This window comes from Acanthopagrus latus, chromosome 24, assembly GCF_904848185.1.
Source record: "Acanthopagrus latus isolate v.2019 chromosome 24, fAcaLat1.1, whole genome shotgun sequence".
NCBI classification, from domain to species: domain Eukaryota; kingdom Metazoa; phylum Chordata; class Actinopteri; order Spariformes; family Sparidae; genus Acanthopagrus; species Acanthopagrus latus.
In genome coordinates, this window is record NC_051062.1 from 12,077,229 (window position 1) to 12,102,305 (window position 25,077).

The 25,077-nt window shown below is 44.6% G+C and overlaps 1 protein-coding gene and 1 long non-coding RNA gene across 8 annotated transcripts in view; both read left to right on the forward strand.

Moving 5' to 3' along the window:
- tns1a (tensin 1a) overlaps nucleotides 1–16,911 on the forward strand; it is a 93,251-nt gene extending 76,340 nt beyond the window's left edge. For 4 of the 6 annotated variants that reach the window (XM_037090765.1, XM_037090767.1, XM_037090771.1 and 1 more), the window contains 17 exons: nucleotides 276–1,952; nucleotides 3,738–3,901; nucleotides 3,992–4,139; nucleotides 8,188–8,262; nucleotides 8,621–8,647; nucleotides 8,945–9,026; nucleotides 9,361–9,914; nucleotides 10,008–10,094; nucleotides 10,352–10,480; nucleotides 10,570–10,665; nucleotides 10,757–10,834; nucleotides 11,125–11,196; nucleotides 11,650–11,676; nucleotides 11,986–12,154; nucleotides 13,088–13,156; nucleotides 13,251–13,280; nucleotides 13,367–16,911. In XM_037090765.1, coding sequence (XP_036946660.1) covers nucleotides 276–1,952; nucleotides 3,738–3,901; nucleotides 3,992–4,139; nucleotides 8,188–8,262; nucleotides 8,621–8,647; nucleotides 8,945–9,026; nucleotides 9,361–9,914; nucleotides 10,008–10,094; nucleotides 10,352–10,480; nucleotides 10,570–10,665; nucleotides 10,757–10,834; nucleotides 11,125–11,196; nucleotides 11,650–11,676; nucleotides 11,986–12,154; nucleotides 13,088–13,156; nucleotides 13,251–13,280; nucleotides 13,367–13,496 — 3,614 coding nt within the window. In that variant the 3' untranslated portion in view covers nucleotides 13,497–16,911. The remainder of the gene's footprint in view (nucleotides 1–275; nucleotides 1,953–3,737; nucleotides 3,902–3,991; nucleotides 4,140–8,187; nucleotides 8,263–8,620; nucleotides 8,648–8,944; nucleotides 9,027–9,360; nucleotides 9,915–10,007; nucleotides 10,095–10,351; nucleotides 10,481–10,569; nucleotides 10,666–10,756; nucleotides 10,835–11,124; nucleotides 11,197–11,649; nucleotides 11,677–11,985; nucleotides 12,155–13,087; nucleotides 13,157–13,250; nucleotides 13,281–13,366) is intronic. The other 2 variants (XM_037090769.1, XM_037090766.1) reach the window with 2 other exon arrangements.
- A 734-nt stretch (nucleotides 16,912–17,645) lies between these two features.
- Nucleotides 17,646–23,248, forward strand: LOC119015457. Of its 2 annotated transcripts, none has more exons than XR_005073354.1 (3): nucleotides 17,646–18,550; nucleotides 19,551–19,680; nucleotides 22,826–23,248. It is a non-coding gene; the product is annotated as an uncharacterized LOC119015457 (long non-coding RNA). The 2 variants fall into 2 exon arrangements; XR_005073355.1 differs by having other exon boundaries at nucleotides 17,646–17,944.
- Nucleotides 23,249–25,077: the final 1,829 nt, after the last annotated feature.

The following is a 25,077-nucleotide window of genomic DNA, read 5'->3' on the forward strand; positions in this document are numbered from 1 at the left end:
GAAGGAGCCGTGTTGCTGGTGGCTGGGCTATAGGCTGCACCTCAGGGTAAAAAAAAAAAAAAGACGGGTGCAGAGGGGGGTCAGTGTGCTGGTGGTGTAAGTGCTCATGTCCCGTGCAAATGGGATTTGATAATTGGAAACCAGTCTTTGTGGTTAGGGTTAGGTTTTTGTCTCATCTGCAGTGCAAAAAAAGAAAAACACATCCATTTTATTTCCCTATGAACTGCATAAAAATGTGAGACTAATTTAAAACTGTCTCTTTGTGTCTCTTTCAGATGTTGGTCACACCCAGGGTCCCCTTGATGGAAGCCTTTATGCTCGAGTCCGCAAGAAAGACTCCCTGGAAGGAGTTGTCACCATCAATGGCCTCCCAGTCCATGAAAATCCCTTGACAAATGCCGAGAACCCGTTAAGACATCCCAACCACCCCCTTCAAACCACTGACCAGACCCTTCCTGTGACGGGCCACGCCTCCCTGCCTGCCGTTGACCACACCCTCTCCGTGAGCAGCGACTCTGGCAACTCGACTGCATCCATCAAGACTGATCGTACTGATGAGCACAGCCAGTCCTTACAGAGTGCCGTGAACCACAACAACCCAGCAGCGACCCACCCGCCACTCAGCCCACAGGAGAAAAGAGAACTCGACCAGCTTCTGAGTGGCCTCGAGGCACCAACCCGACAAGCCTACCTGTCCACGTCCACAAGTCCAGGAGGAGGTGTCCGGCACCTGGTCCCAGCGCAAGTGCACGTCAACGGGGGCCACACAAGGCTAGTTGCCGCCCCTTCAACAGAGGAGCGAGAGACTGATATTCTTGACGACGAACTGCCCAACAGTCAAGAGGGCAACAGTGTGGACAGCTTGGGCACACTTTCATCCCTGGAGGGACAGGCAACCCCGGGTGACTTCTACCAATCACAGACGCCCATCAGCAGGCAGAACGACGGTCCTTACCTTGAGAGAGGTGTTCTTGGAGACAAGTTGAGCGGGATGCCCGTGCATGGAGTACGAACTCCCACGGTGATGCAAGAGATGTCTGTGGACTCTGCATCACCACAGGGGGGATACAGCAACTACCAGAACGGAGCAGGGATGTACCGTTCACAGTCTTTTGGGAATCCCCCAAACAGCAGCCCTGAGACCAACGCTAAACTGATGCCAAGGGCTCCAGAGAGGAGCACCAGTAGCCGGGAGGCTGTTCAAAGAGGCCTCAATAACTGGCACCAGTACAGCCTCCCAGATGATCCATTCGGCCCTCCTCTTCAGTCAACCCATAGCTTACCCCACTTCCCAACCTCAGCCTCCCAGCGGGACATCGAGCAGTCCATCGAGGCACTCAACATGCTCATGCTTGACCTGGACCCTATCAACTCCCACATGTCCAAGTCTCACAGTGCACCTCCTGGGGAGAACAGCCTCAATTCATCCCAGGTGCCCTTCTCCCAGACCCTTGCCAGACCCTCATACCAAGCAGACTCTGCCATCCATGGTTACAATAACTCCGGGTCCGTCAGCAACTCCCTTCATCAGCCCATGCGGCCGGCTGGGAGAGTCTCAGCACTGCCCAATCAGAGCCCCGTTATGGAGTCCCCGGTGTATTCTCCCCAGAGGACCAACACCGGCTACCAACACCAAAACACCACACCGACACACACCCCAGAGCCCTACCTACACACACGCCAAGCAGCCCACCACTACCCCAACGACCCCTCCTCTAATTACAACCAGCAGGTGCCAGGGAAGCTTGTGAACTCGTACCCAGGCAGTGGGGTTTCCCACTCCCCGGATCTGCAGGGTTCCTCTCCCTATCAAGGCTACAGTGCCTCTTCTTCTCCTCTCCCTGTTCTCACCCCACAGCCCAAGGATACATCTTCTTCATCTTTGACTAGAGAACAAGATGCAGAGGAGGAAACGCTTAATTTGGAAGGACTGGTGGCTCACCGTATCGCCGGTAAGGCTCAGAGTTATTGTCTGAAGTGACAGAAAGAATGAAGGCAGGAAGGATTGAGTGAATTTCCAGTTTTCCAGTCATATTTGTTTGCCACATTTCATCGAACCTAATCAAATTTTATTCTCCCTGTAACGGTTTGTGGCCTACTATGTCTGAGTTGGTGCACAGATTAGATTAAGTACGAGGGGAAAAGACTGCTCTTTTATTTATGTGGCCTACATCCAGCGTTTCATTCCCTTTCAACAATGAAGTACACTCCCATTCTTGAACAGGAGATGGTATGAAGAAGTGCATTCAAAGTTTAGAACATATAAAGTGTTGCTTTTGGGTTAATATTGGCTTATATACATTATTGGACCACACCAGTTTTTTTTCATCTTTAAGTCTAGTCAAGATGAGCTTTATTGTCACAAGCACACAGACACAGAGAAGTAAAACAGACAAGTGACACAGTTAAACTACAAAATCCACAAAGATGCACAGAAGATGCACAGTGTTTATCTATATCTAAGATATCTAAAGTTTGCTGCAGACATAATGGCACTAGAATGCAGACTACCATTAGAAATGAATAGAAACAGTGGCAGCTTTTAAAATATTGAGGTGTAATATGAAGTTATTTGTTGTAAATAAGCAAAAATCCCCCGAACAGTCCTAAAAATTCAGCATAAGCACCACCTGGAATGGAGAAAAGGCTCACTAGACTCAAAACTGGACTGTGTTCAGAGATTCTTTAGTAAAGTTTCAACCTCAGCTGGAAGCACCTTTAGTCTTAAACACCGGGCAGCATGTGAGCTGTGCAGCTTTCAGCAGTTTCTGTTACAGAATCATCATGGGGTGCCGCACCAGAGGAATGACCCGTAGTCGTAAAATTAGCTCCTGCAGCTGAAATAAAGCAGAGCTGGTGAGAGTGGAGATGGGATGAGAGTAAGAATAGCCGAGCGTTCAGAGGCTCCGGCTTCCATGCATTGTCTGCATTCATGTTTACCTTTATGTGAAACCATGTGGCAGCTCTCAGGCGCCTCCCAGTGGAACAAAGTTGTCGTCTCCTCCTGTTTTTGAGCATTATGTAATCGTCAGCCCTACAGCAGATTCATTTCTTTTGATGCATTTTCTCTTCGCTTTCACTAGATCCATTTCTGTTCTGATTGTTCTTCTCCTTTTCTGTTTGATCCATCCCCCTGCTGTATGGACAACCCTTCCCACCATTGCTTCCTCCTCTGCACTCCTCCTCTCACCTTCCTCCTCCACCTTTCTCCTCCTCCATCCAACCACCCTGACCTCCCTCCCCGGGATCAGAGTACAACGCTCGTATTCGGGGCATCAGTGAAAGCATGTCACCGCAACAATCTGACCGCCACCGCTCCTATTCCTTCTCTGGTTTGTCCACTTTCCCTCGCTTTTTATTTTCTGACTTTGTTTCATTTTCTGCATTTACGGAAGCTTTTTTTCTGTTTCCCAACCATGTTTCCAATTATTTTACGATCACTTATATTTGCTTTTTTCATGGCCTTTCAGTCTCTGCTGTGTTTTTTCCTTTTCCACTGCTTCTTACACCCTTCATTTCACTTCTTTACAAACCACTTTAACTCTCTGTCCCTCTCTCTGTCCGGCTCTCCTGAAGGTAACGTCAGGGTTCAGCTTTCAAAAGTTGAAAATAAACCCACACAAAAATGCTCCTTTACAGATCAAAAGATTATCGCCTGCGTTTGTCGTTTTCCCACTCTTGATTTTAGACATATAAAAAGCTACAGTTCCTACAGTGAATATTTTGGGTCGTTTCAGGGGTGCGCTCCAGAGGAATGACCCCAGAAGTGACGCAGGAGACGGGTCGGCGTCGGACCACCAGCGAGGGACAGTACCAGAGCAGCCACGAAAACACGCCGATGGTGGATTCACCGGACTTCGCCCACAATCTGGCCCTCAACCCGGGAGGAAGACCCAGAGAGGTCAGAATTCAGTTTGAACTCCAGCTATGAGCCCCATGCTCCAAAACATCAAGAACTTCTTTGGGATTATTTTATCTCCGTCTCTTCCAGGGTCCCATGCACAGCTACCGGGAGGCGTTCGAAGACGACGACGCTGACAGCTTTGCCAACAGTCCTGCGTTCGGAGGAGGCGGTGGTGAGATTTCCCCCCAGACCCCCAGCTTCCCTGTGTCGCCACAGACTCCTTACTTCAACATGTGTAGGTTCACCCTGCCTGCAGACAGGGGGCGCTATCTAAACCTCCAAACACTGACTATCGACATGAACTACTCTCTTTTCTCTTTTACTTTTATTCTAGAATGTGATTTTCCTTTTCATCAGCACTGTCCAAATCCGGAAAGGACAGTAAAACGTGAACAAGACTCTTCTCAAATGGATAATACATATATTATATATATATATAAATATATAAATATATAAATATAAATATAAATATAAATATAAATATATATATATATATATATATATATATATATTATTGTATTGATCTCTTTGCAGTAAAGACTCAATAAGAACGACAAAAACTACTTTATTTAATTGCTTTAATTATCATTAACTTGTACAACAGGAATAATAAAATTCAACACAGCAATTCAACCCTGACCTGAACCCTACTTTGAATAAACACTCAAATGTTACATTTAAAATTTTAAATAGGAACACAGAAAGTATTAAATAAGAAGAAAAACTATCAGTAGCAGATAAAATGGAGTCTCTCCTCACAGTTATGAGCCTCCCACTCGCGTACTTCTACATCTGCAGCCGCTTCATCTGCCACCAAAATATTCACCCTTTGACTCGGTCCAAACATGTTGGCATGAATGTGGTCCGACAGCGTTGTAGCGTTATTGACCAGTGCTGGGAGAGTACCGCTGTGACTCCTTCCCACCACCTTCAGGGCCGCACAGCTCATCTTGTATTCAGGACACTCGGGCTCGCCCTCCTGACCCCAGGACTTGTAGCTCAGCGGCTGCCGGTCCACCCACAGCCAGCCCCCGGGGAAGAAATGCAGACCGATCCAGACGTTCTCCGTGGTTTCATTCCTCGCCAGCTCCTTCTTGATCAGCATCATCTCCGTCTGTGACGCCACGCTGGCCAGGTCATCGTGGTGCTTCCTGCAGTACTCCAGAGCTTCCAACCAAGTCTTCTTCTCCCTCACCACGTGGGCGCTGTAGCAGTAGAAGTAGAAGGGGTAGATCGAGAGAGCATCGTGCCATACGTCATAATGAATAGCGCCATAGTTCTCCTCTGTTCCTTTACTTGGCTGATTCCATGCCCAGAAAAATCTCGTCACTTCCCCGCCTCCCGACCACATCCACTTCTCCCTGTCCGTGGAATTCCTGATCAGTCCGATCCAATAGTAGCCTAAGACGCTGTCGCTGAGCCGTGTAAGTTTCCTCATGTCGTGTTTGTTACTGACAGGAGCCAGGTCTGTGTGATGCTGCCGGCAGTACTTCTGAGCCTTGTTCCATCCGAGTCTCTGCCGGACGAAAACGTACTTACAGCTGAAAGCTGCATAGAAGCTCAGCAGGAGGAGGACGAGGGTGAAGGTTTGATCCATCGCTGTCTTGTGTCCAAGGACGACGTGCAGCACACTAAAGGGGTTTTTGATGCACATGCTGCAGTGTGTGACCCTCTGTGTTTTGCATAGGTGGAGCCTCTCCTTCACTGGACCGTTCTGTCTTCACGCAGCTGCAACCATAAACCAAAGAGTCGATGGTCAGAACATCACATCTCAGTCGGAAAATAAAACCCAACAAATCTGTTCATTCAGCTTCTCCAGTGTGAGAATTTGCTGTTTTATATCATAAAGTTAATATCTGGTGGCTTTGAACTACTTTGTCAGACAAAACCTGCTGAAAAATGAAGCTTTCTTTAACATGGAAACATTATTCAGACAAGAAAAACCATCAAACAGTCTTTGCTCAAACCGTTTTAACCATCATTTTACCATTGACACAAACTAAGAGGACCTATGTATTTTAACAAAAAGGGTTTTTTCAGATTTCTACAGCTGATTAATGTCTCAAAGCACAAACTCAAATGCATACAGCCTAAGACCAAAAAAAAGTAGAAAACCTCAGGAAGAGCGACAGAGAATGGAAACAAAAGCAATAAATGTATAACAAATGTTCAAGTCAATTCACTCTCCCCCTCAGAGTCACAAGAAGAGGTTTATAGAAACGCTCCTGGAGGATGAATCAGTGACTCTTTAATGATTTATTTACAGAGATCCTGGCTGAAGAAATTCCCTTTAACAGGCAGAAACCTCGAGCAGAACCAGACGGTTAATAGTTTTTGGTTTTATTGATGTTAGTCAGCTGAACTATTTTATTCAAGGTTACAAATGAAACTAAATTGTATATCACCAAACAGATCCCTCACTTCTGGGGGTCCTGGTCTGGATGACAGTTGTGAACATCGTCTCAGAGACGCTGCACATTTTTTTAAAATTTGCGTCAGGCAAAACAGACGAGGTGACATGACAACAAAGGAGAGCGACGAGCAGGTGTGTGCAAATCACGCGTCTGAATAACAATCTGGAGCGCTTCGTCATCTTGTCATGTTTGTTCCTGGGCAAGCAAATAAGACAGGAAATATGTAAAGAGGAGAGTTCCACATTAACTCCGGAAAAAAAACACACGTCCACGTCTGTTTTCTCAAATGTCGATATTTAAATCTAATTTCAAAAAAGTTTGAGCTGCTCTGACCAGTGCTGCATGATGTCACTTTGTTGCTTTCCTTTTTTTTTTCCTTCACGTTTTCTTCACACTTCTGCATTTTGAAATGAAGGAAATGTGAAAGGACACACACACACACACACACACACACACACACACACACACACTTTTAGACATTTCTATCAGATGTCCAGCCCCTGCCTGCCCTGTTTGACACTGTGTTGACTGCGAGGACACAACTCCTGCAGTCACTCATGAACACGTAGCTGTTGCAGTAAGAATCTGCTCTGTGACACAAACCCCACCCTCCACCTCCACCTCCAACCCTCTCCACGCCACCTTAACAGAGCACTGGGCCTGAATCCCTGTCACGCTGTTGATCTGGATTCTTTTATAAGTCACGGAAAAGTAAAAAACTGAGGAGTTTGTTTCTGAACACTGGGTGCCTTTTAACTTGGAATTAAATTAACCGATTCCTCTACAGAAGATTTGATTACGGAGTAAAGTCACTTCTTCTGTCCCTGTAAATGTCTAAGACGGCGTCTCGTTTTGGAAAACAACTCCACAGTTTTATCAGCGACGTTCCCGTGTCTCCTCCACCCGTCATGGCAACATTAACACGACCTCCCCCATGTTCAAACCTTAATCCTGTGTTTTTGAATCCATCCCACCACAATCTAACCTGGACCCAGCCACTGTGTTTGGACCGCAGCATGCTTTAAAGCTTCCGTACTTTGATATTCATTGGCCTCATTTTCAGATACATGATTTTAGGACATAGAGATGATCCTGATACCTTAAATGTAAATGTTAATCAGGTTTAAAGGTGCATTATGTAAGAATTTTAGGTCTTTGTACTGTGATATCTACTAAAGTTAGCATGCTAACCAGCTAGCCCCAAGTGTATAACAGAAGCTAACAGAAGCTAAAGTCATGGATGTATGAGCAGAATACAATTAGCAGCAGTTAGCAGGTGATCCAGTTGAGGTGGCCAAATTCTTGCGTATTGCACCTTTAATGCAGGAAGAGAGTATGAAGCAGTGAGTACTTCAACGTCGAGTAGTTTCTCTTTCATCAGGCAAATTTTTCCACTTTTGCAGGGATGATTACATCCTGATGTGTCATGTGGAAACATGCAAATGTCTGTTATGGCGCTAAGAAAAGTAATTTGAGCTTCATTTTCAAGTTTTTTGCAAAATAAAAGCACATTTCATACAATTTCCTGAGACATCTGAACTCAGATGTTACTATTTTTTAACAAATATTGTGCAAAGAATGAGATAACGCTTACCAGTTCTTCTTGTAAAACTTAGAAATCAAGTTGCTGCTTTGTCTATCTTTTCAAAATAAAAGACTGATTACACTCAAACATGTGATTCCACCATCTGATGCGCTTTCATAAAGCATCGTGCTGATGCTAAAGTGATTTATTGTGTATTTCCTGCCTTGCGTCAATCATTTTACATCCTCGCATGCCTCTGTTACACTCTTATCTTGTCATGGTTGTGCATATTTTGTTGTATTGCTCCTTTAAATCTCTCGTTATCTCGTTTGTCTCTCCTGTAGCTCGCTCTCCTCCAGGTCTGGCCAAGACTCCTCTGTCAGCTCTTGGGCTGAAGCCTCATCAGCAGGTTGGATCAGGTCAGTCTGAACACAGATGCACAACTTTATTTAACCAATTTCAACCTTATTCTTTCTTTCTTTTGTCAGGCTTAAAATAATATGTATGAACGAGCTCTCACACATTAGTTTAGTTTAATTTGATTATTTGAAAAGTTGCACTGGAGGATCAGAAAGTAGAATAGCACCTGTGTTGAGGCTTTGTGCAGCATCTCTGCATTATGTCAGACTGTAACTGAGGCTGAGTGAGCAGAAAAGCGTCTGCTGCCCTCTAGTGTTCAGAACAGTCTCTGCTTTGCACTCAAGTTTGTCCTCCTTCTCTCCTCTTCCACACGTCTACCTCCTCTTCTCTCGCTTTCCGTCTCTTCCACGCTGTCAGACTCTGATTCTAATGACGGAGAGCCAGGTAAGAGTCACTGTCTCTGAACCCGACACCTCCTCTTCGTCTTCTTTTTTCTGTCCTTTAACATTTTTGTTTCACTGCAACCGAACGTTTTCCTTTTCAGTTCTGCATCCCAGATTTTCCACAGACTGTCTGTCGAGTAATTCTCTATTTTCTGTCCAACTCCGACTTTGTTGTTTGGGTTCGTCTGTCGGACGCCTCATAACTGCATCCCACACAAAAGCGTTGTTTGTTTTGTGAACTCCAGACTGACTCAGCGGGTGTGTTTCTGTGTGTTTTTTGATGCTTTGCCATCTGCAGATAATCGCGGATTCGGCGACTACAGAGCACAACAGTTCAACGCTCCTCTCTCCTCCAGCAGTCCCGTCCACGGCACCGATGGGTGAGCAGTCAAATCACATAATGAACCAATAGTCAATCATTTTAGATCAAAGCATAGCAACAGAAGTCAGTCGTCTATGTGTCGTAAAGTGTCAAAGCTGTGCCTTTAAACGAGCTGTCAGGACATCTGTAACACTGTGATGTCACAACTATACAGTCACGCCCCCCCAGCGCAAAAAAGCAAAACTGGCAGAGCTGATATTGTATGGAAACACAGTGGGCGGGGCCTGCTCAGGCCTGTGATAGCTGACCAATCAGAGCAGGCCTGGCCTTTCAGGAGGGGGTCTTAAAGAGGCAGGAATATTGAAGCTTGGTATTTTCTTTTCTCTCTGCAGACGGAGGATTGGTTCTTCAGATGTCGCCCCGCACAGCCCCATCCCCTCCTACCACCACAGACCCGCCTCCCCTGAGGGCTCCCAGGTCAACATCATGGGCGTCCACACCGTCCCCGGCAGCCCCAACACCCTCCACCGCACAGTGGCCACCAACACGCCTCCGAGCCCCGCCCTCCAGAGACGCCTGGGTCAAGCCAGCCCCTCGCTGGGCAGACACCCGTCTCCAGGTGGCGTCCCCTCCAGCCCTCTGATCGGCCGTAACCCTAAAACGGCAGGCGCTGGCGTGCCCCCAAGCCCTCTGATGGGGCGCCGCACCACGGCGAGCGGCCACAGCACCCCTGATGAGCTGGGGGCTGCTTCCCGTCAGGGGAGCGTCCTACCCTCCACGCCCGCCTTCCCCGTCTCCCCGCAGCTGCCGGAGAAGAGGCACATGTCGAGTGGAGACGCTGAGAGGACGGACAACAAGAACCTGACGCCCACGCCGGCCAGCGGTGGCAGCACGCCAAACCTGTCTGGCACGCACACGCTCCCAGACGTCTCCAAGTCCATATATGGTGAGGCGGCTGAGACATGGGAGGATGCTTTAGCTCGCAGAAGGTTTGTGTCCTCGGCAGTAATCGTTTTTCTTGTCTCCTCGGTCCAAACAGATGGTTATCCAGACATTAAGATGAATGTTAAGTTCGTCCAGGACACCTCCAAGTACTGGTACAAGCCAGACATCTCCAGAGAACAAGGTGAGACTCAGATGTATGAAATCAGCCCACTGCACCGAATGTAATGAGTTCAAAATAAAAGAGAGTGAAATGAGAATGACAGTTATCCTCTGCTTGATTGTGTATTCTCCTTTCTTCTTCTTCTTCTTCGCCCTTCTGTTTGTCCTCCCGTCCGTTTTTATTCAATAAACGACCCTCACGTTCCACATCTGTTCCTCTCCAATCTCCTCCTCCCTCTTTTTCTCCCCATTGTTCGCTCTCCTTTCTCCGTCTTCCAGCCATCAATCTCTTGAAGGACAGGGAGCCCGGGGCGTTCATTATAAGGGACAGCCACTCCTTCCGCGGTGCCTACGGCCTGGCCATGAAGGTGGCCTGCCCGCCGCCGACCGTCCAACAGAACAAGAAAGGTGAGGACACAAACAGATAACACAGATAAACTTGACTGATCTTGAGCCCTTCTTGGCTTCTGTATTAATTCATATGAATGTTTCTGTAGTTGGTGACCTGACTAACGAGCTGGTGAGACACTTCCTGATCGAGACGAGCGCCAAAGGCGTCCGTCTGAAGGGCTGCCCCAACGAACCTTACTTTGGTGAGTTTATATCTGTTCGTCCTCGTCGATCAGCTTCTTCTTTGATGACAAAATGATCCAGTTTGAAAGAGAGTCATGTTTCTGTTCGTAGGTTGTCTCTCCGCTCTGGTTTACCAACACTCCATGACCCCGCTGGCTCTGCCCTGTAAGCTGATGATCCCCGCCAAAGGTCCGAGTCACCGTCATTTTCTGGTTTTTGTGCACGGAAAAAACTCAAAATCTTATCAACTTACTTCTTTTTACCACTTCAAATATTTTGTCTTGAAAATACGGAAAGACATTTATTAGTTACTGATCTTTCCAGATTTTAAATAAAATTCCAACAACAGTTTGTCGATAAATATGTTATTGCTGCATTTGAAGCAAAGCCCCTGGAGTATTTATGGACAAATGTTAATGCTTTTAATTGAGATTTAAACTCTTTTCTGACATAAATGTTTTGCTTTTTTTCACTCTCAGACCCGAATGAAGAAGCGCTGGAACTCGCCACACCCACCGATCCAGTTGTTGAGCTTCTGAAGCAGGGAGCAGGTAAGCAAGACAGACTTAAAATGAATGTAACAAATAAAAAGACAGGCAACTGAATATTGAGAAGTGCTACAGGATGCAGAGACCGATGTGAGGACGGAAACAGATGAGCTAATGAGGACACAAGGAGACACAGGTGTAGACAGGAAGTGGGAAGCGAAACGTGAGGATTTATTCACCAAAATAAAACAAGAATCTCAACTCTCTCTCATCAAGATGTGAGACAAAATGAGGCAAAGTGCTGTTCATAAATTATAAAAAGCTGAATAAAATAGTCAAGAGAAGCCAGAATACTGATTACTACTGACGTTTAACAGTTAAAGAGTATGAAGTTGACTTTCTAAATAAAAAAAAACAATAAAACATCAGCGAGTTATTGCAATCCTAAACACATTTTCTATGTTGTCAACTTAAAATCTGTCACTAATCGGTCCTTTGCTCACCTTTACCTTACAGTTCAGAAGGTTCCCGAGGAGGCTCATGGTAAATACTGTTGGCACTGATCTGCTCCATCATGCACTTTGACTGAATGTGAACGCTGTGATGCTCTAAACAAGATGTTCCTCCATAGTGTTTGTTTGCATCGCCAAGAAACATATGCATGCACCGACATCCAGAGTCCATCTGAAAGTTACCAACTGTGCCGAGCATGAGAGTCTTACCTCCACCACGAGCTCCCACTGCATCCTCCATCACCTCACACTCAGTTGCATGCAGGCTGATTCCCTCCCCGCGTCTGCTTTTGTTCAACAATCGCTCTGTTTTCTGTTTTTTGGGTTTTTTCCCCTCTAGCGTGCAACGTCCTCTACATAAACTCTGTGGACATGGAGTCCCTCACGGGGCCTCAGGCCATCGCCAAGGCCATCACTCAGACGCTGGCCACCAACCCCCTCCCTGACGCCACCACCGTCCACTTCAAGGTGTCGACGCAGGGCATCACGCTCACCGACAGCCAGAGGAAGTGAGTCGGAACGAGGAAATCACAGCTTTCCTTGAGTTGTTTGTCACATTTTTCTCCTGTTTTTTACATCCAGCGACTGAAAACAAGCAGCTGACAATAAAACCAACAACGTATGAACGCTAACAGGATGATGAAATAGAAGAAATGAATAATATTGAGTAAAACAAATGGATTAAATGACACTCACAAAATCTGAAATTGTGCCTTTAAACAGCTGTAGTGATGGCAGAGAAGTTTAAAGTCCTTTAGCAGATTATTCCATTCATGAGAATGACCAAGATTATGTGCCTTTAATATTTAATCAGGTTTTAGATTAGAGATTAAACGAAACTGGCACAAATTATAGCCAGAAAAATGAATCGACCTTGTGCCACGATGACAAAATGTGATGCTAAAAGCCTGAAATGAAAAATAAATGTTCATCTGTTGAGGACAGGCAGCCTGCGACTCGTCCTCCAGGTTCTGCTTCACACAAAACTGACTTCAGTGTTTCAGGTTTTTATAAATGTTACTGTGGCACCACCAAGTGGTGATCCTGAAGAACTACAGCAGAGACTGTAGGAACATTAATTAATGACGATATAGTAATTCAACATATTTGACCTTTGATGAGATGCTACAGTGTAATATCTGACAAAGTGACACATGCAACTTGAATGTAATAGCCTACTTTTAAAATGTACAGTGTATAACCAGGTAAATTAAAAAAGGGCTATAATAAAGTAAGGTGTGATAAGAAAGACTTACAAAACACAGAAAAGAAGTTGGGAAAAAGACAAAGATAAGACGTGAGAAGTAAAACATGACACAGGAGGATATTATCTACAAAATACAAACACAAACAACGACATGAGCCCACAAATTCAACACATGGTGGCAGACACAAACGCTAATGTAATGCCTTGGATAACTCCTTCTTGTCTTTTCCTGCAGGCTCTTCTTCAGGCGACACTATCCCATCAACACGGTAACCTACTGTGACACTGATCCCCAGGACAGAAAGTGAGAAACCTTCTTTACTTCCCCAATTTCACGAACTGAAAACAACTTTTTGATTGTTTAACCGTGACAACAATCTTTCGTTTCTTCTCCATAGATGGGGCAAAGAAGGAGGAGGCTCAGTAAAGTAAGTTTGAATACGTTTGAGTTTCTTGTGTTGGTGTTCGATTAAAAAGAAAATGCGTGTTAATTGATTTTCCTCTCTCTCGTCAGGCTGTTCGGATTCGTCGCGAGGAAACAAGGAAGCACAACAGACAATGTCAGCCACCTGTTCGCCGAGCTGGACCCGGATCAGCCCGCCTCCGCCATCGCCAGCTTCGTCTCCAAAATGATGAAGCGGTGAAACACCCCGACGCCCGAATGGCAGCGGCCATTTTGAAATCTTGCGTCTTTCTTCGCCAGGACTCGACGATGTCCTTCTTTTTGCGTTTCCTGTCGGTTTGTCTCTGTTTCCCTTCTCTCTTTTTTTCTCTCTGCCTTGCTGGTTTGTCTTTTTTGGAGAGGGAGGAGTCTCTGTTTGAAGGATTTTGAGTGCCGATCCAGAGTGGAGCTAGAGGATGTGCGGTGTGGAGCCGTGAACGTGACAAACATGGAGGCCGTCGAAGGGAGAAAATTTACTCACAGGGTCGCCTGTGCTAGAAGAGAAATGCTAGTTAAAAGACTAAAGGAACAAGGCTAAGTTCAGTCGGGGAACACGTAAGGACTCGTACGTTTCAGGGTTTTCTGTTGTCGTTTTTGTTGATTGATTTACCAAAGGTAGTTGCAACACAAGTGCAAGAATGATGTAGCTATTAAGCCATTATTATTTCCTCTTTTCAAAAGATGAAGTGTCGAACAAAAGAGAAAACAAAAAAAACCTAAAAGAAAAGAAATACGGTTTCTTCTTGAACTCGTCTTCAGGAAAAAAGTTGGCCTTGACGGCTTTTAGCAAAACAGTGTCTGAAGACGTTATGCATGTTAGCTTGATCTTTAAGCTTGGTTCTTCTACCTTCCACAGGAAAAAAAAAACAAAACAAAACAAAAAAAACTCATTGTGAAATCCTTGGAGTGGGTCATATCCGGGTCTGTTGTGTGTTGGAAAGGGCTCTGCAGTGAAAACACGACTGATCTAAACTGCGCATAGCAGACCAGACTCCAGGAAACAAAAGAAAAACCCAACAAAAAAAAACAAAACAAGAGAACAAGAAAAGAAAAACGCCACGCTAAGGTCACCGCACTTTGTGTCAGTGCAGCCACACTTGCATCACCTCCGCGTCCAAGCCTGACCTCTCTCTCTCTCTCTCTCTCTCTCTCTCTCTCTCTCTCTCTCTCAAAAACTTGTTGGATTTTACTTTGCAAGCTCCCGACAGCATGGCCGCCAGAGAGAGGAAGACTGTTCGTCCACAAGATGGCGCCACTCACTCAGGCTTGGACTCTAATCCCGCCCCTTCAGCCCTCTTCCCCCTCTTTTCCCCAGACTCGCCCATCACCAACTGCTTGCAGTAGTGGATCTGTTGATAGACGCTGCCACTGAAACACACTGGAGATCACCAGGGACTGGCCCAATGACCTGGACCTATGCACTGTTCTTTATGCATGTTGTTGTCCCGAGGAAAAAAAAAAAAGCAAAAAAACAAACAAAAAAAATGCACCCTCCCCTCCCTCATAGCTACATTCAACATCACTGAAAACATTCTATGCTTCGTGCTAAAAACGACTTTAAAAACCTTTAGACAAGCACACCGAGGTTGTACGACTTGTCAAAGACTGCATGAAATAGACAACATTTTTGTACTCTTCCTCACAGAGTCCTGAAAAAGAACGTAGACAACCCATTGTTGAAGTAGTCACATGATGGTGAGATGCTATATTTTTACTTTTTCTTTTATTTTCATTTGTTTTGTTTTTTTGTTTTGTTTTGTTTTGTTTTGGTCCATTTGAGCCAGGGTTACCTTTCACTGTATCCAAGACAGTCCAGTCTATGTTTGTTTCTTTTTTTTCTTTTTTTTTCTTTTTTTTTTTTCTTGGTTCCACAGTGTCGTCAAAATTTAGAGAGACGTTTTAGGGGCAAATAAGGAAAAAATATTTGAAAAAAAAAAAAGAAAGAAAGAAACAACACAAGGAGTTTCCACACTGTGCGCAAATGCCTGCTTGTTGAACACACGCTCAACCATTCACAATAAGCTAAGGAAAATTGATATTGATATAAATGTACATAGATATACTACTTTGAAAGGTGACATAGCGAAAAAGTATTTATTTTTGTTGCTTTGGTCCCTCATGATTACTCATATATACATATATTGTACAGTCTAGATAAAAGAAGATTACCTAATGGGGTTGAGAAAAAAAAATATATACTTATTTTGGCTAATGATTTCAAAGTCTGACGATTTTGAAATGTGTTTGAATATATGGTGTACATTACTTTGTACATGTATATGTTTCTTTCTTGGCTTGTCATGTTTCCTCATTTGTTTTTTTTTGTTTTGTTTTGTTTGCGTTCTCTCAGAACGAGGTAGGGCATGAATGAGATAGAAGTCTGAACTGCATGGACAAGAAGCATTCGAGAGCGTTTTTTTTTTTTTTTTTTTCTTCCCCCCGCCGCCGGGGAGGGAGACCGAATGCGTCGTAGCCGGTAGATTTTAAGGTTAAAAAGACAACGCCGATTTTAGGCGGGGAACAAAAAAAAGAGGGGGGGGGAAGCACGGTAAAGCTCAGCAGCCAACCTCAGATGCAATATGAAAACAGCTGTATGCACCTCATGACAGTCACCATTTATAATTTTGCCAAAGATTCAAACACTTTACACATCTATGCTGACTGGCTGCATGTCGCTTTTTTTTTTTTTTTTTTTATGTTTCGACTGCTACTCAGCTTCCATTTTTTGTTTTTTCTTGTCGTTTTTTTCTGGGGTTTTTTTTTTTTTCACATTAGCAGCAAAATTTAAAGAGCCGGTACACACAGACGTTTGTCGCTGTCAGTCCTTTGAATTTTACAAGTGAGACGGGAGGAAAAAGAAAAAAAGAAAGAAGAAAAAAAGTATGGGATTTAGAAAAAAAAAGGTGTTTCCAAAAATGTGTCCGCCTCCATCGAGAAACCAGAGCAACGCCCCAACTGGAAGTGTGTAAACGAAGCACTTATATTCACAATACTGAACGAGGAGTGACATAAATTCCATGTGGGTGTCAAAGTGCTGGAGGTTAAACAAAGTGAGACGTTTTTCTCACCGTGATGCGAACAAAGCTCGACAGCTGCAGCTCTGTCAGACTGCCAAAGGTTGTGTTTTTCTTCGGCCCTCTCGGAAAAAAAAAAAAAAAAAAAAGTCAGCTAATGATTTATTTATTCTTATTTATTGTTTGTTTTTTTTTTCTTTTTTCCTGACAAATCCTGCTTCATCGTCGCATTATCGCAGTTTTTTAGATGGAGGAATGTACGGCGGCGCTCGGGCTGAAAGCGGAGAGGTACGGCGCCGTTGAAGCGTTTTGGAAAGTTTAAAAAAATAAATAAATAACTCCACTAAATTCAAATTGCGTCGTACCTGTTGGCTTTGAGTCGAGCGTCGCCTTGTTTCAGCGAAAAAGAAGTGATTTCTGTGACCCGTATGTACAGATGGGACTTGTTGTATGAATGTGCTACTATGGATGTACAAAAGGGTCTCAAATTTTGTTTGCGCTTATCATTTACATTATATTGTCATGGCTTACCTGTTCCTAAGGAGAAAAAAAAAAACATTAAAGCAATACAAATCAGTTACATTAAAGCTATGTGGGTGTTCATTTGGCTTTTTTGTGCATTGTTTCAGAGCTAACTCGATAGAGATTTCAATGCGAGACGCATATTTTTTTTTGTTTTGGACTTTTTATATGATTTAAAGATGCCAGTTTTGGACATTAATTGGAAACTGTGCAGAGTTTATTTAAAGGGCGTCAGGATCGTGTCTGTCACCACTCACGGAGAGGAGGTGAGCGTCGGATGAATACATCTGGCCGGAGATTAAAGCCACGTTTTGGGTCCAGAGGTTCAAAAAAAGGGGAAAAACCTTTGTTCAGAATCCAAAAACCTTCTTCTCATATGAAACGACTCGGCGAGTTGGAGGCACGTGTGACCGTTGGTTCACCCGCTGCCCTTCTCGCGTTCACTTCCCCCCCACGCCACGACATTTTACTGTCAAACTACTGCCTGTTTTTAGTTGGTACTTCCTCAGCAGGACGTGATTTATCTTTTCATTCCTGTTAATTATTTGCATTTTCACACGTATTGAATTGCTCGTCAAGCCGGGCTGAACGCGTCTTTTTGCATGTGACCGTCAGAAGGGCACAGGTGTGAATAGGTCAGGTAATCAGGTAGCGTGAAGTCTTCTGTGGCTCAAGAGAAAGCTGCATCTGATCTGATTAATTCCCTCCAGTGATGTCACTCAGTGACCCGAGGTGCATTGTGGGTAACTGTAGGAGCCAGGGTTTGAAAATGAGGAAGAATTTGAAAAATACAGAAACATAATATCTCTGGTTCTGCTGATTTGTTTGTCCATCAGTGTTATAAGAGTGCAGTGCTAGAGTGAGTTGCATCTTGGGTAATGTAGTCATCAGGTTTTGAAAAGCAGTCTCAAACAAATGATCCAAATCGACTCTGCAGAACAAGAGATAACACCTTTTTCTATTGCGAGCATTCTCCTTATTTTTTCAAAACCTGGTGCCCACGTTACCCACAATGCAACTCAGCCACTGCGTGACATCACTGGAGCCAATTAATCGGATTAAATGCAGCTTCCTCTGGGGCCAAAAAAGGCTTTATACTACTTCTTATGAACAGGTAGTACTTCTCAAACTCACATTGTTGTGTGAAATTGGTGGAATTACCCTTTAGGTTGAAAACGCTCATTTTTTTGTGCCTTTTGTCTGTTTTATTGTTTATGTTTTTTATTTGTTTTAGACTGTTAATGTGGACTATATGCACCGTCTCTTTATTTATTTGTATACTTGCTATATCATTCAAAATGTGCAACTTTTGATTTTAGCGTCCCGACACAACGTTGGTTCTTTTCTTGTGGCGGTTATTGTTTGTCACCTATTTACCTCCAGATCTGAGCAACTCACTAATTTAGTAGTGGTCGACCGCAACCTGAAAAAACAAAATACTCCAAAGCTGAACTATCAAACGACGGCAAACAGATTGATAACAGGTGTGCGTTTGTGGTCGAGCCGCTGAGTCACTTGGGGAAATCCAGAGAGTCAACAAGGCGGCTCTCCAAGCGGTAGCCCAGGCTGCTTGTTTGTTTCGGAGTTCGTTTCCAGGTTTAAGGGCCCGAGCGCCGCCGCTGCTCAGAGTCGGAGCCGCCAGAGTCCGAGGCTGGCAATAAAAAATATAAAATCAAAACTGGGAGGTTCTGACGGCTGCAGACAGTGTTCAAACTCGCAAGTATGCATGACACACTTCCCCCCCGACAAATTACATACGCACTGTCGCTTTCCGCTTCGCCGTGGCACATTACGAGCTGTGAGGGAGGTACACGCTCCCACCAAGTGCATCATGGGACTCTCTCATGGGGCCTGGCTTACTTCATAGACACTATAACGTATGCATCCGCCCTCGATGCCGACAGATGTAAAGGTAACAGGCCTGTCCGCAGCCGCCGTGATTTGATTTGATTTGACAACTTTATTTGAACAAGGAAATCCCATTGACAGCAAAGTTTTCTTAAACAAGAGATCTCCTGTGCACAGGACACGTTTAGCATTTCAATCACATGAAACAGAGAGAAAACAAAGCGAACTCGAAACACAGAATCTGTCGAGGCAATAAAAACACAGCGAAAGTTCAGTCGTCAGATCAGCTGCGCCCGCGGTTAGCGCCGACCTCGGTACCAGGTAGCTCCGGGTTCGATCGACGGCCAGTTCATTGAATAAAAAACGAGGACCATATGCCTCTCCGCTTTGAAATCGTCTTTGAAGGAGGAGGTCTGGGAGGTAAGCCGCTGCGATGGAAATGGCTTCCAGTCCGAAGGCCGGGCCGCTGAAGGTGTTTCGCGCCAAGGAGCAAGAAAGAAGAATCGAGCGTCTGTGGCCCGCGACCTGCCGAGGTTCAAATACACCTGACGTAGCATTCTCAGCACTTCCTTCGCCGACTAAAACACTCAAGCTCGTCGTCGGTTCCAAGAGATCTGAGCGATAAAACCTTCAGTTTTAAGGAGTTCAGTAGCCAACGGCAGATTTATTTCAGACACAGCTGAGTGATGTCCTGTTGAATTGTCTAGAATAATATAGAACCCTGTACTACAAATCAAACAGCTGGAAAAATCTCTGAGTGTCATGAAGTGACTGAACAGGTAGTTTAGAGTAAAACAAAACACTAAGTGCAACTTTTAAAGTGATTCTGGAGAAAGATAATTGATTGTTGATTCCCTCTGGACTAATTGCAGGGGATTCAGATCACCTGTGTGCAGGGTCGTGGAGAACAACTCCTGACTGAGGAGTGGAAGCAGCTTGGAGCCGTTCATCTCCCAGCCAATCATGTTGTGAGGACGCCCTTCTTGTGAAGGCTTAGAAGAGGTGAGGAAGGTCAGCCGGGTGGCTCTCACACTCAATCTGAATCTGTCCCTGACTCACCCAGGACCCTAACCAGAAACAGTGGTGCCCTGTTGTATTTTCTTGGCTACCCAACGTCATTTTAGTGAAGAAACTTGAAGCTCAAGCCCCGCTGCATGATTGATTGACCAGCTGGTGCCTAGATGAACAGGAGATCATCAAAATCTCTTGAATTCATTCACCCTGAGACTTTGAGCTCAATCCACCCAACGATTCCCTACTTTTCTTTAGTTTAACTTCATGCGACAGATAAAAATACCAAATTGCCTCATGGTGCTTCCACAACAGGAACCCTGGCTGGGATCTGAGTGCCACTTCCCCCCCAAAGTCCAGTTCGTTTGACTGGTGTGAACACAAGCGTACCGCAGGCAGTCATGTGAATCACTCAAGCTTTAATTAAACCAACCAATCACAAAGTGGTTTTAACAACAGATATGCGATTTCCAAAAGTCAGCTCTTAAAGGTTGAACTTTTGAACCGCAGTTAAAAGTTCATGACTCACTTAACTTTTTATAAAACACAAGAAAAGTCAATGTTATACCTTCTTTTTTTTTTTTTACTTTAAATCACATTCATGCAACAGGCCAAAACATGAACCTCTCGGCGCTGACGAGAGCCAAAGTGTGCAGACTTGGAAATGTGTTCAGTGTGTGAGAGGCATCTCACCCAGGTATGACCTTCCTACACGGAGCCTCGGTCGTTTTTGGAAAAACCTGACCCCTGCACATGCGGATGCCACTGGACTGTAAATATTCAAATAAGGGAACGTTCCCACTCCGCTCTTATCAAATGGAAAAATCAACCTGCTTGTTTTGGTTCGCACTCCACCTCCTCCATGCTGTTTTTTTTTTTTTTTTTCCACGAAGAAGACTGAGACTTATTATTTTGTTGGACAGGAGACAGATTACATGAGAGTGATATGTTCAGTCTTCTGTAGCTGCTCACAAAGAAGAGCTAGCAGGTGCTTATTGTGAGTGGCGCTGAATGCATGCTTGCCTTTTTGCCACCGTCAAACATCCGTGACATGTCAGTACGCAGGCTGGTGATGAAGTGTAGGAAATATTTAAAACTTCATCAGTGAGGCTCTCTTAGATCTGCCAGTGATGATCTCCTCAAAAAGTATTGATTTAGCCCGTTTGCTCCTGTCATATCCGCAGTTTGACCAAATCACAGCTCCTGAGGATTTCCTTAAGATAACAGTGCCGAGTTCAGGCTAATTAGGGGGGAAACGGTACATTAGGCTTCTCCTCGCATCCACATGTTGGTCAGAAAGTGGCTGGCGAGCGTTCGGCTCTGAGGCAGGCCAGCTGTTCTCACGCCAGAGCAGTAGAAACAGGCCCACGTTCGACTCCCGTCGTGTCCCCGCAACAGCTCACTGACTTCTTTTGGCTTCACGCTCGTGTGAAATCTCTCTGGAACAACGGTTGCGCATCAGAGTGCTCATCAGTGCTCACATCTTCCACGAGGACGCACGGTTCAATCCAATTCAGCTTTTAAAGGGTCAAGTTTTATGAGACTGAGTGGAGACTGTGAGGCATCTCAGTGAAGCGTGGACGCAGATTTGGGAGGAAACAAGCAGGTTTTTCTTGCCTCCAGGATCAGGGTGAACGTTTCCTCTCATTTCTGGCACACAGATACGAGTGAAAGCTGCAGTGATTCTGTGGTGATGTTTCGAGTTTTTACAAGACATACTGTATTATGTGACCAGCCAGGTGATTTGGAAAACTTCAGACTTTGCTCGCCAGATGTAAGACTTTTTTTTTAAAAAAACACTCAAAAATACACAAAGCTCAAAGAAATAACAGTTTGAAATGATGTAAACTACAGTTAGCTGCAGTTAGCAGCTACTTTGATAATAAGCTGCCCCATTTTTCGTTTGGAGTATGAAGTATGAAAATTGGCCATTGCACCTTTAAATGAGAAGCTAGAAGAGGACTGTCTTAGCTTAGCATGACTAAGCTAAGTGTGTGACACCCTCCTAACCCCCCAACCTTTCATTGTCACTCTTTGTCAAAAGTAAACAAGATGCAAGTTGCTTCATGGAAATAACTAAGGTAGCTGATTTCCCTACTTCCGGTCTTTATGCTAAGCTAAGCTAACCGTCTCCTGTCTCTATCTGCGGACAACAGTGTCCAAATTAGCGATGAGGGCTAGTGCACAGCGTATCACCAGAGTACTGCTAATTATAGCTGGCGTTTAGCTAGTTAGCTCAGCACTGGGGAAGTGGTGTTTACACTGCTAACACAGGAACTTTAGCATGCTAACTTCAGTATATGTTTCTGCACAAATAGACGTCATGACATCAAAACTGTTATCTCTTCACTTCCTGTTGATCATTCTTACATATCGCACCTTTAAGCACCCATTCGTAAATCCCCTCACTGTAGGAGGGTATGCAAACATAACATGGAGAAGAAGTGATGCGTGAAAGAAATATATAATGAATAAATAAAGCGAACATACCATGCTGGAAATACACAGCATCATGTATAAGATATCCTGTAAATGCAGAACTCCTTCTGAAAGAATTCTTGCTATGTTGGACTCCGGACAGATTTACAAGGTGCCGGACGTTTACATTCACAGATCAAGGAATGTGTAAATGTGCAAACCTGTCTCTTTGATTTCTTCACACACATTGATTATAAATGGATAAACACAGATAAATGAGCCAAGTTCAGGTGAAAAGTATGTTTTTAAGACCGAAGAGGAGATATAAAGATAGACACTTTTTGCAGTTTGCTGGCAGCTGCTTCTCTGAATGAATGTGTCGAGGGGTGCAAGTTCCACCGTGGAGGAGATCGTCTCGATTTTTATTACCGTTGGCAGAACTCATAGACTAAATAATGGTTGTGTAATGGAATCGGTGCTGCCTTAAACACAGGAAATAAATGGTGGTGGTCATGTTCATTCATGCTGGTAATTATCACTGGCTTTTCAGGAAGAGAAACCCACTCAAAGCAAAGAAATTATGAACTTTGGAAAGACACTGACCGTGTTGCGTCCATCCAAAAAAACTTAAAACCACCCGTGTGTGTGTGTGTGTGTGTGTGTGTGTGTGTGTGTGTGTGTGTGTGTCTGGTGCACTCAACATTTTGATTCTGGGCAGCCATTGAGGAGAAAGCAGTCGTGCTCTGGGAGGATGTGTTCGCCTCAGCAGGCACTTTCCAGCCAGATGAATCTTCAAGCTAAAGGTTTCTTTTCCTTCCCTCGGCTCTCCAGAAACAAGATCTCAGAAAATGATGTGAAGACAAAAAGGCGCCTTGTATGTACATGTCACATGAATAATATCACCGGAGAGGAATTTTAATAAAAGCATCTGAAACAAATTATTCAGGTAACTCCATACGTTGACGGCTCTCTGGGAGATCCTGGCACGTCGGCGCTGGCCCGAGGACGAGCCCTTCCCAAAGCCCCCGAGGCTCCTCGAGGGCCACGTCGTAAAAACAAACACTTACGCCCCGACATGACTCAAGTTTTGGAGTACTCACATTTATGACAGTTGGTGTTTTCTCTCAAATATAACGTGCTGTACTCGTTTGAAGCAGGTGACCTCCTCCCCTTTCGGCCTCTCTCTGGACCGGCAGGTATCATTCCTGCGATGGTTTGAATTCTTTCTCCTCTCAGTGTTAGCCTGCCCCGCTTCATTTTGTTTGTTTTACAACGCCTGCAGGATTGTAGGTGACGGTTCACCTTCACAAGGGTTACACTTTAAACAGCAAACCATGCATAACTGTAAAATGTACCTTTTTTAAAACAGCGCAGTTGTCATTAGTCGTAAGAGGACCTTTTGACCCCTACTATAAAAAGGTTATATTTAGAAAGATAGTAAAAAAGCAATCGTCACGTCCGTGCCCTTTAATATGATGCTGGATTCAGTAAGTTTAGCATAAAGACAGGAAATAATACCGTGTCATTAGATCCATGGTTATGCCAAATTTGAGGCTTCAAAACGGTCCACAAACCAACTGTCTTTCAAACTTGTCTGTTCATTTCTTTTTATTTCTATTTGTATGTTCTCACTTTGTTTTGCTTGTGTATAATTTAAGCTGGGTTGGGGCCGGTTGATTTTTGAGCCTCGCTCCCAACTCTTTCAGAGGCTTTCAGATTGTAGGTCAGTTTGACTGCCTTCCCAAAGCGTCAGTATCTGACGAGTCGGGGAAACTGGGAAGTGTCAGTATTTGACAAATTGGGAACGAAACTCAAACATCCACTTTCATACAAATTGGACCTTTTTAATAGTTATTCTGTCGGAGAGGATTGGATTGCATAGTACAGTACAGCTTGTTCAGTGTGCGTATGAAAAAATAATTAAGAATGTTGAATCATCTGAGCTACCTTTGTACAGTGAAGACACAACACGAGAACATAATATTTCAGGCTGCAGATTGATCTTTTGGGAGGAAAGCAGTCTCTTTTCCAAAAATAAAAGTGCACTAGCGCGGAGTTTGCAAGCCAGCAATCTCAGCACCTGGCAAAGTAATCGATGAATCACTGGCATTGGTCATCAAACCTGTCAATCCCCCAAAGATGAATTATCCAAACTCCTACGGTAGCCTGGAAACAGAAGCACACACACACACACACACAGGCTTGTGTCGGCGAGGTTGGACCACTTTATATCCCCAGTCTGCCTGGAAAACTCTGGGTAGAGGAAGCGAAAAAAAGCATAACTCACTCTTCTCTCAACACTGACTGTCAGGAGTACCCTTGAGCAAAATACTCAACCCACCGACGAAGCCAGTGGAGCTGCTGAGCGGTCAACAGTAGAAGACTGTGGTTTTCACCGAGCGGCTCCCAGGTGTGATGCCATGAAACTTTATGAGCCGGGCGACGCAGAGAGGAGAGCGTGCCTGCTCAGCAAAACTTCTCTGGATAAATAAAGGTGAGAAAGAAACACATGAGTCATTGGAGAAAATCTCCCGAGGTGCAACAAGAAGATCCCACAGCTCAGGGACTGTCTGGCCTGTTCTGTTTGCCTGGAGGGGGCTTACAGTGCGTTGTTGGCAAAATCCCTTTTCTTTCCTTACCTGACAAGGTGAAAAGAAACATGCAGTCGTGCCTGACGGCAACTTTGGCCTCCGTATCCCAACAAAAAGGTAACAAGTTCGGCTCCGTAACAGTCAAACCTGTCCGTCAGCAGCTGCTCTGGTGTGAGTAACGCCTAGAAAAAAGTCACCGAGATCATCTTTCTGAGGTAGACCTCGTTAGGAAAGAGGTTCGCTAACCGGCCGACTTTATGTTAAAGTGGACGATGATTAAGTTATTTAAGTCAGCGCTTCCCATCTTCTTTTAGTGTAGGATTCCTTAAAGCAACATCTGTTTTAGCCCCTCGTCGCAGGTCGTGTCCGTCATTTGTTT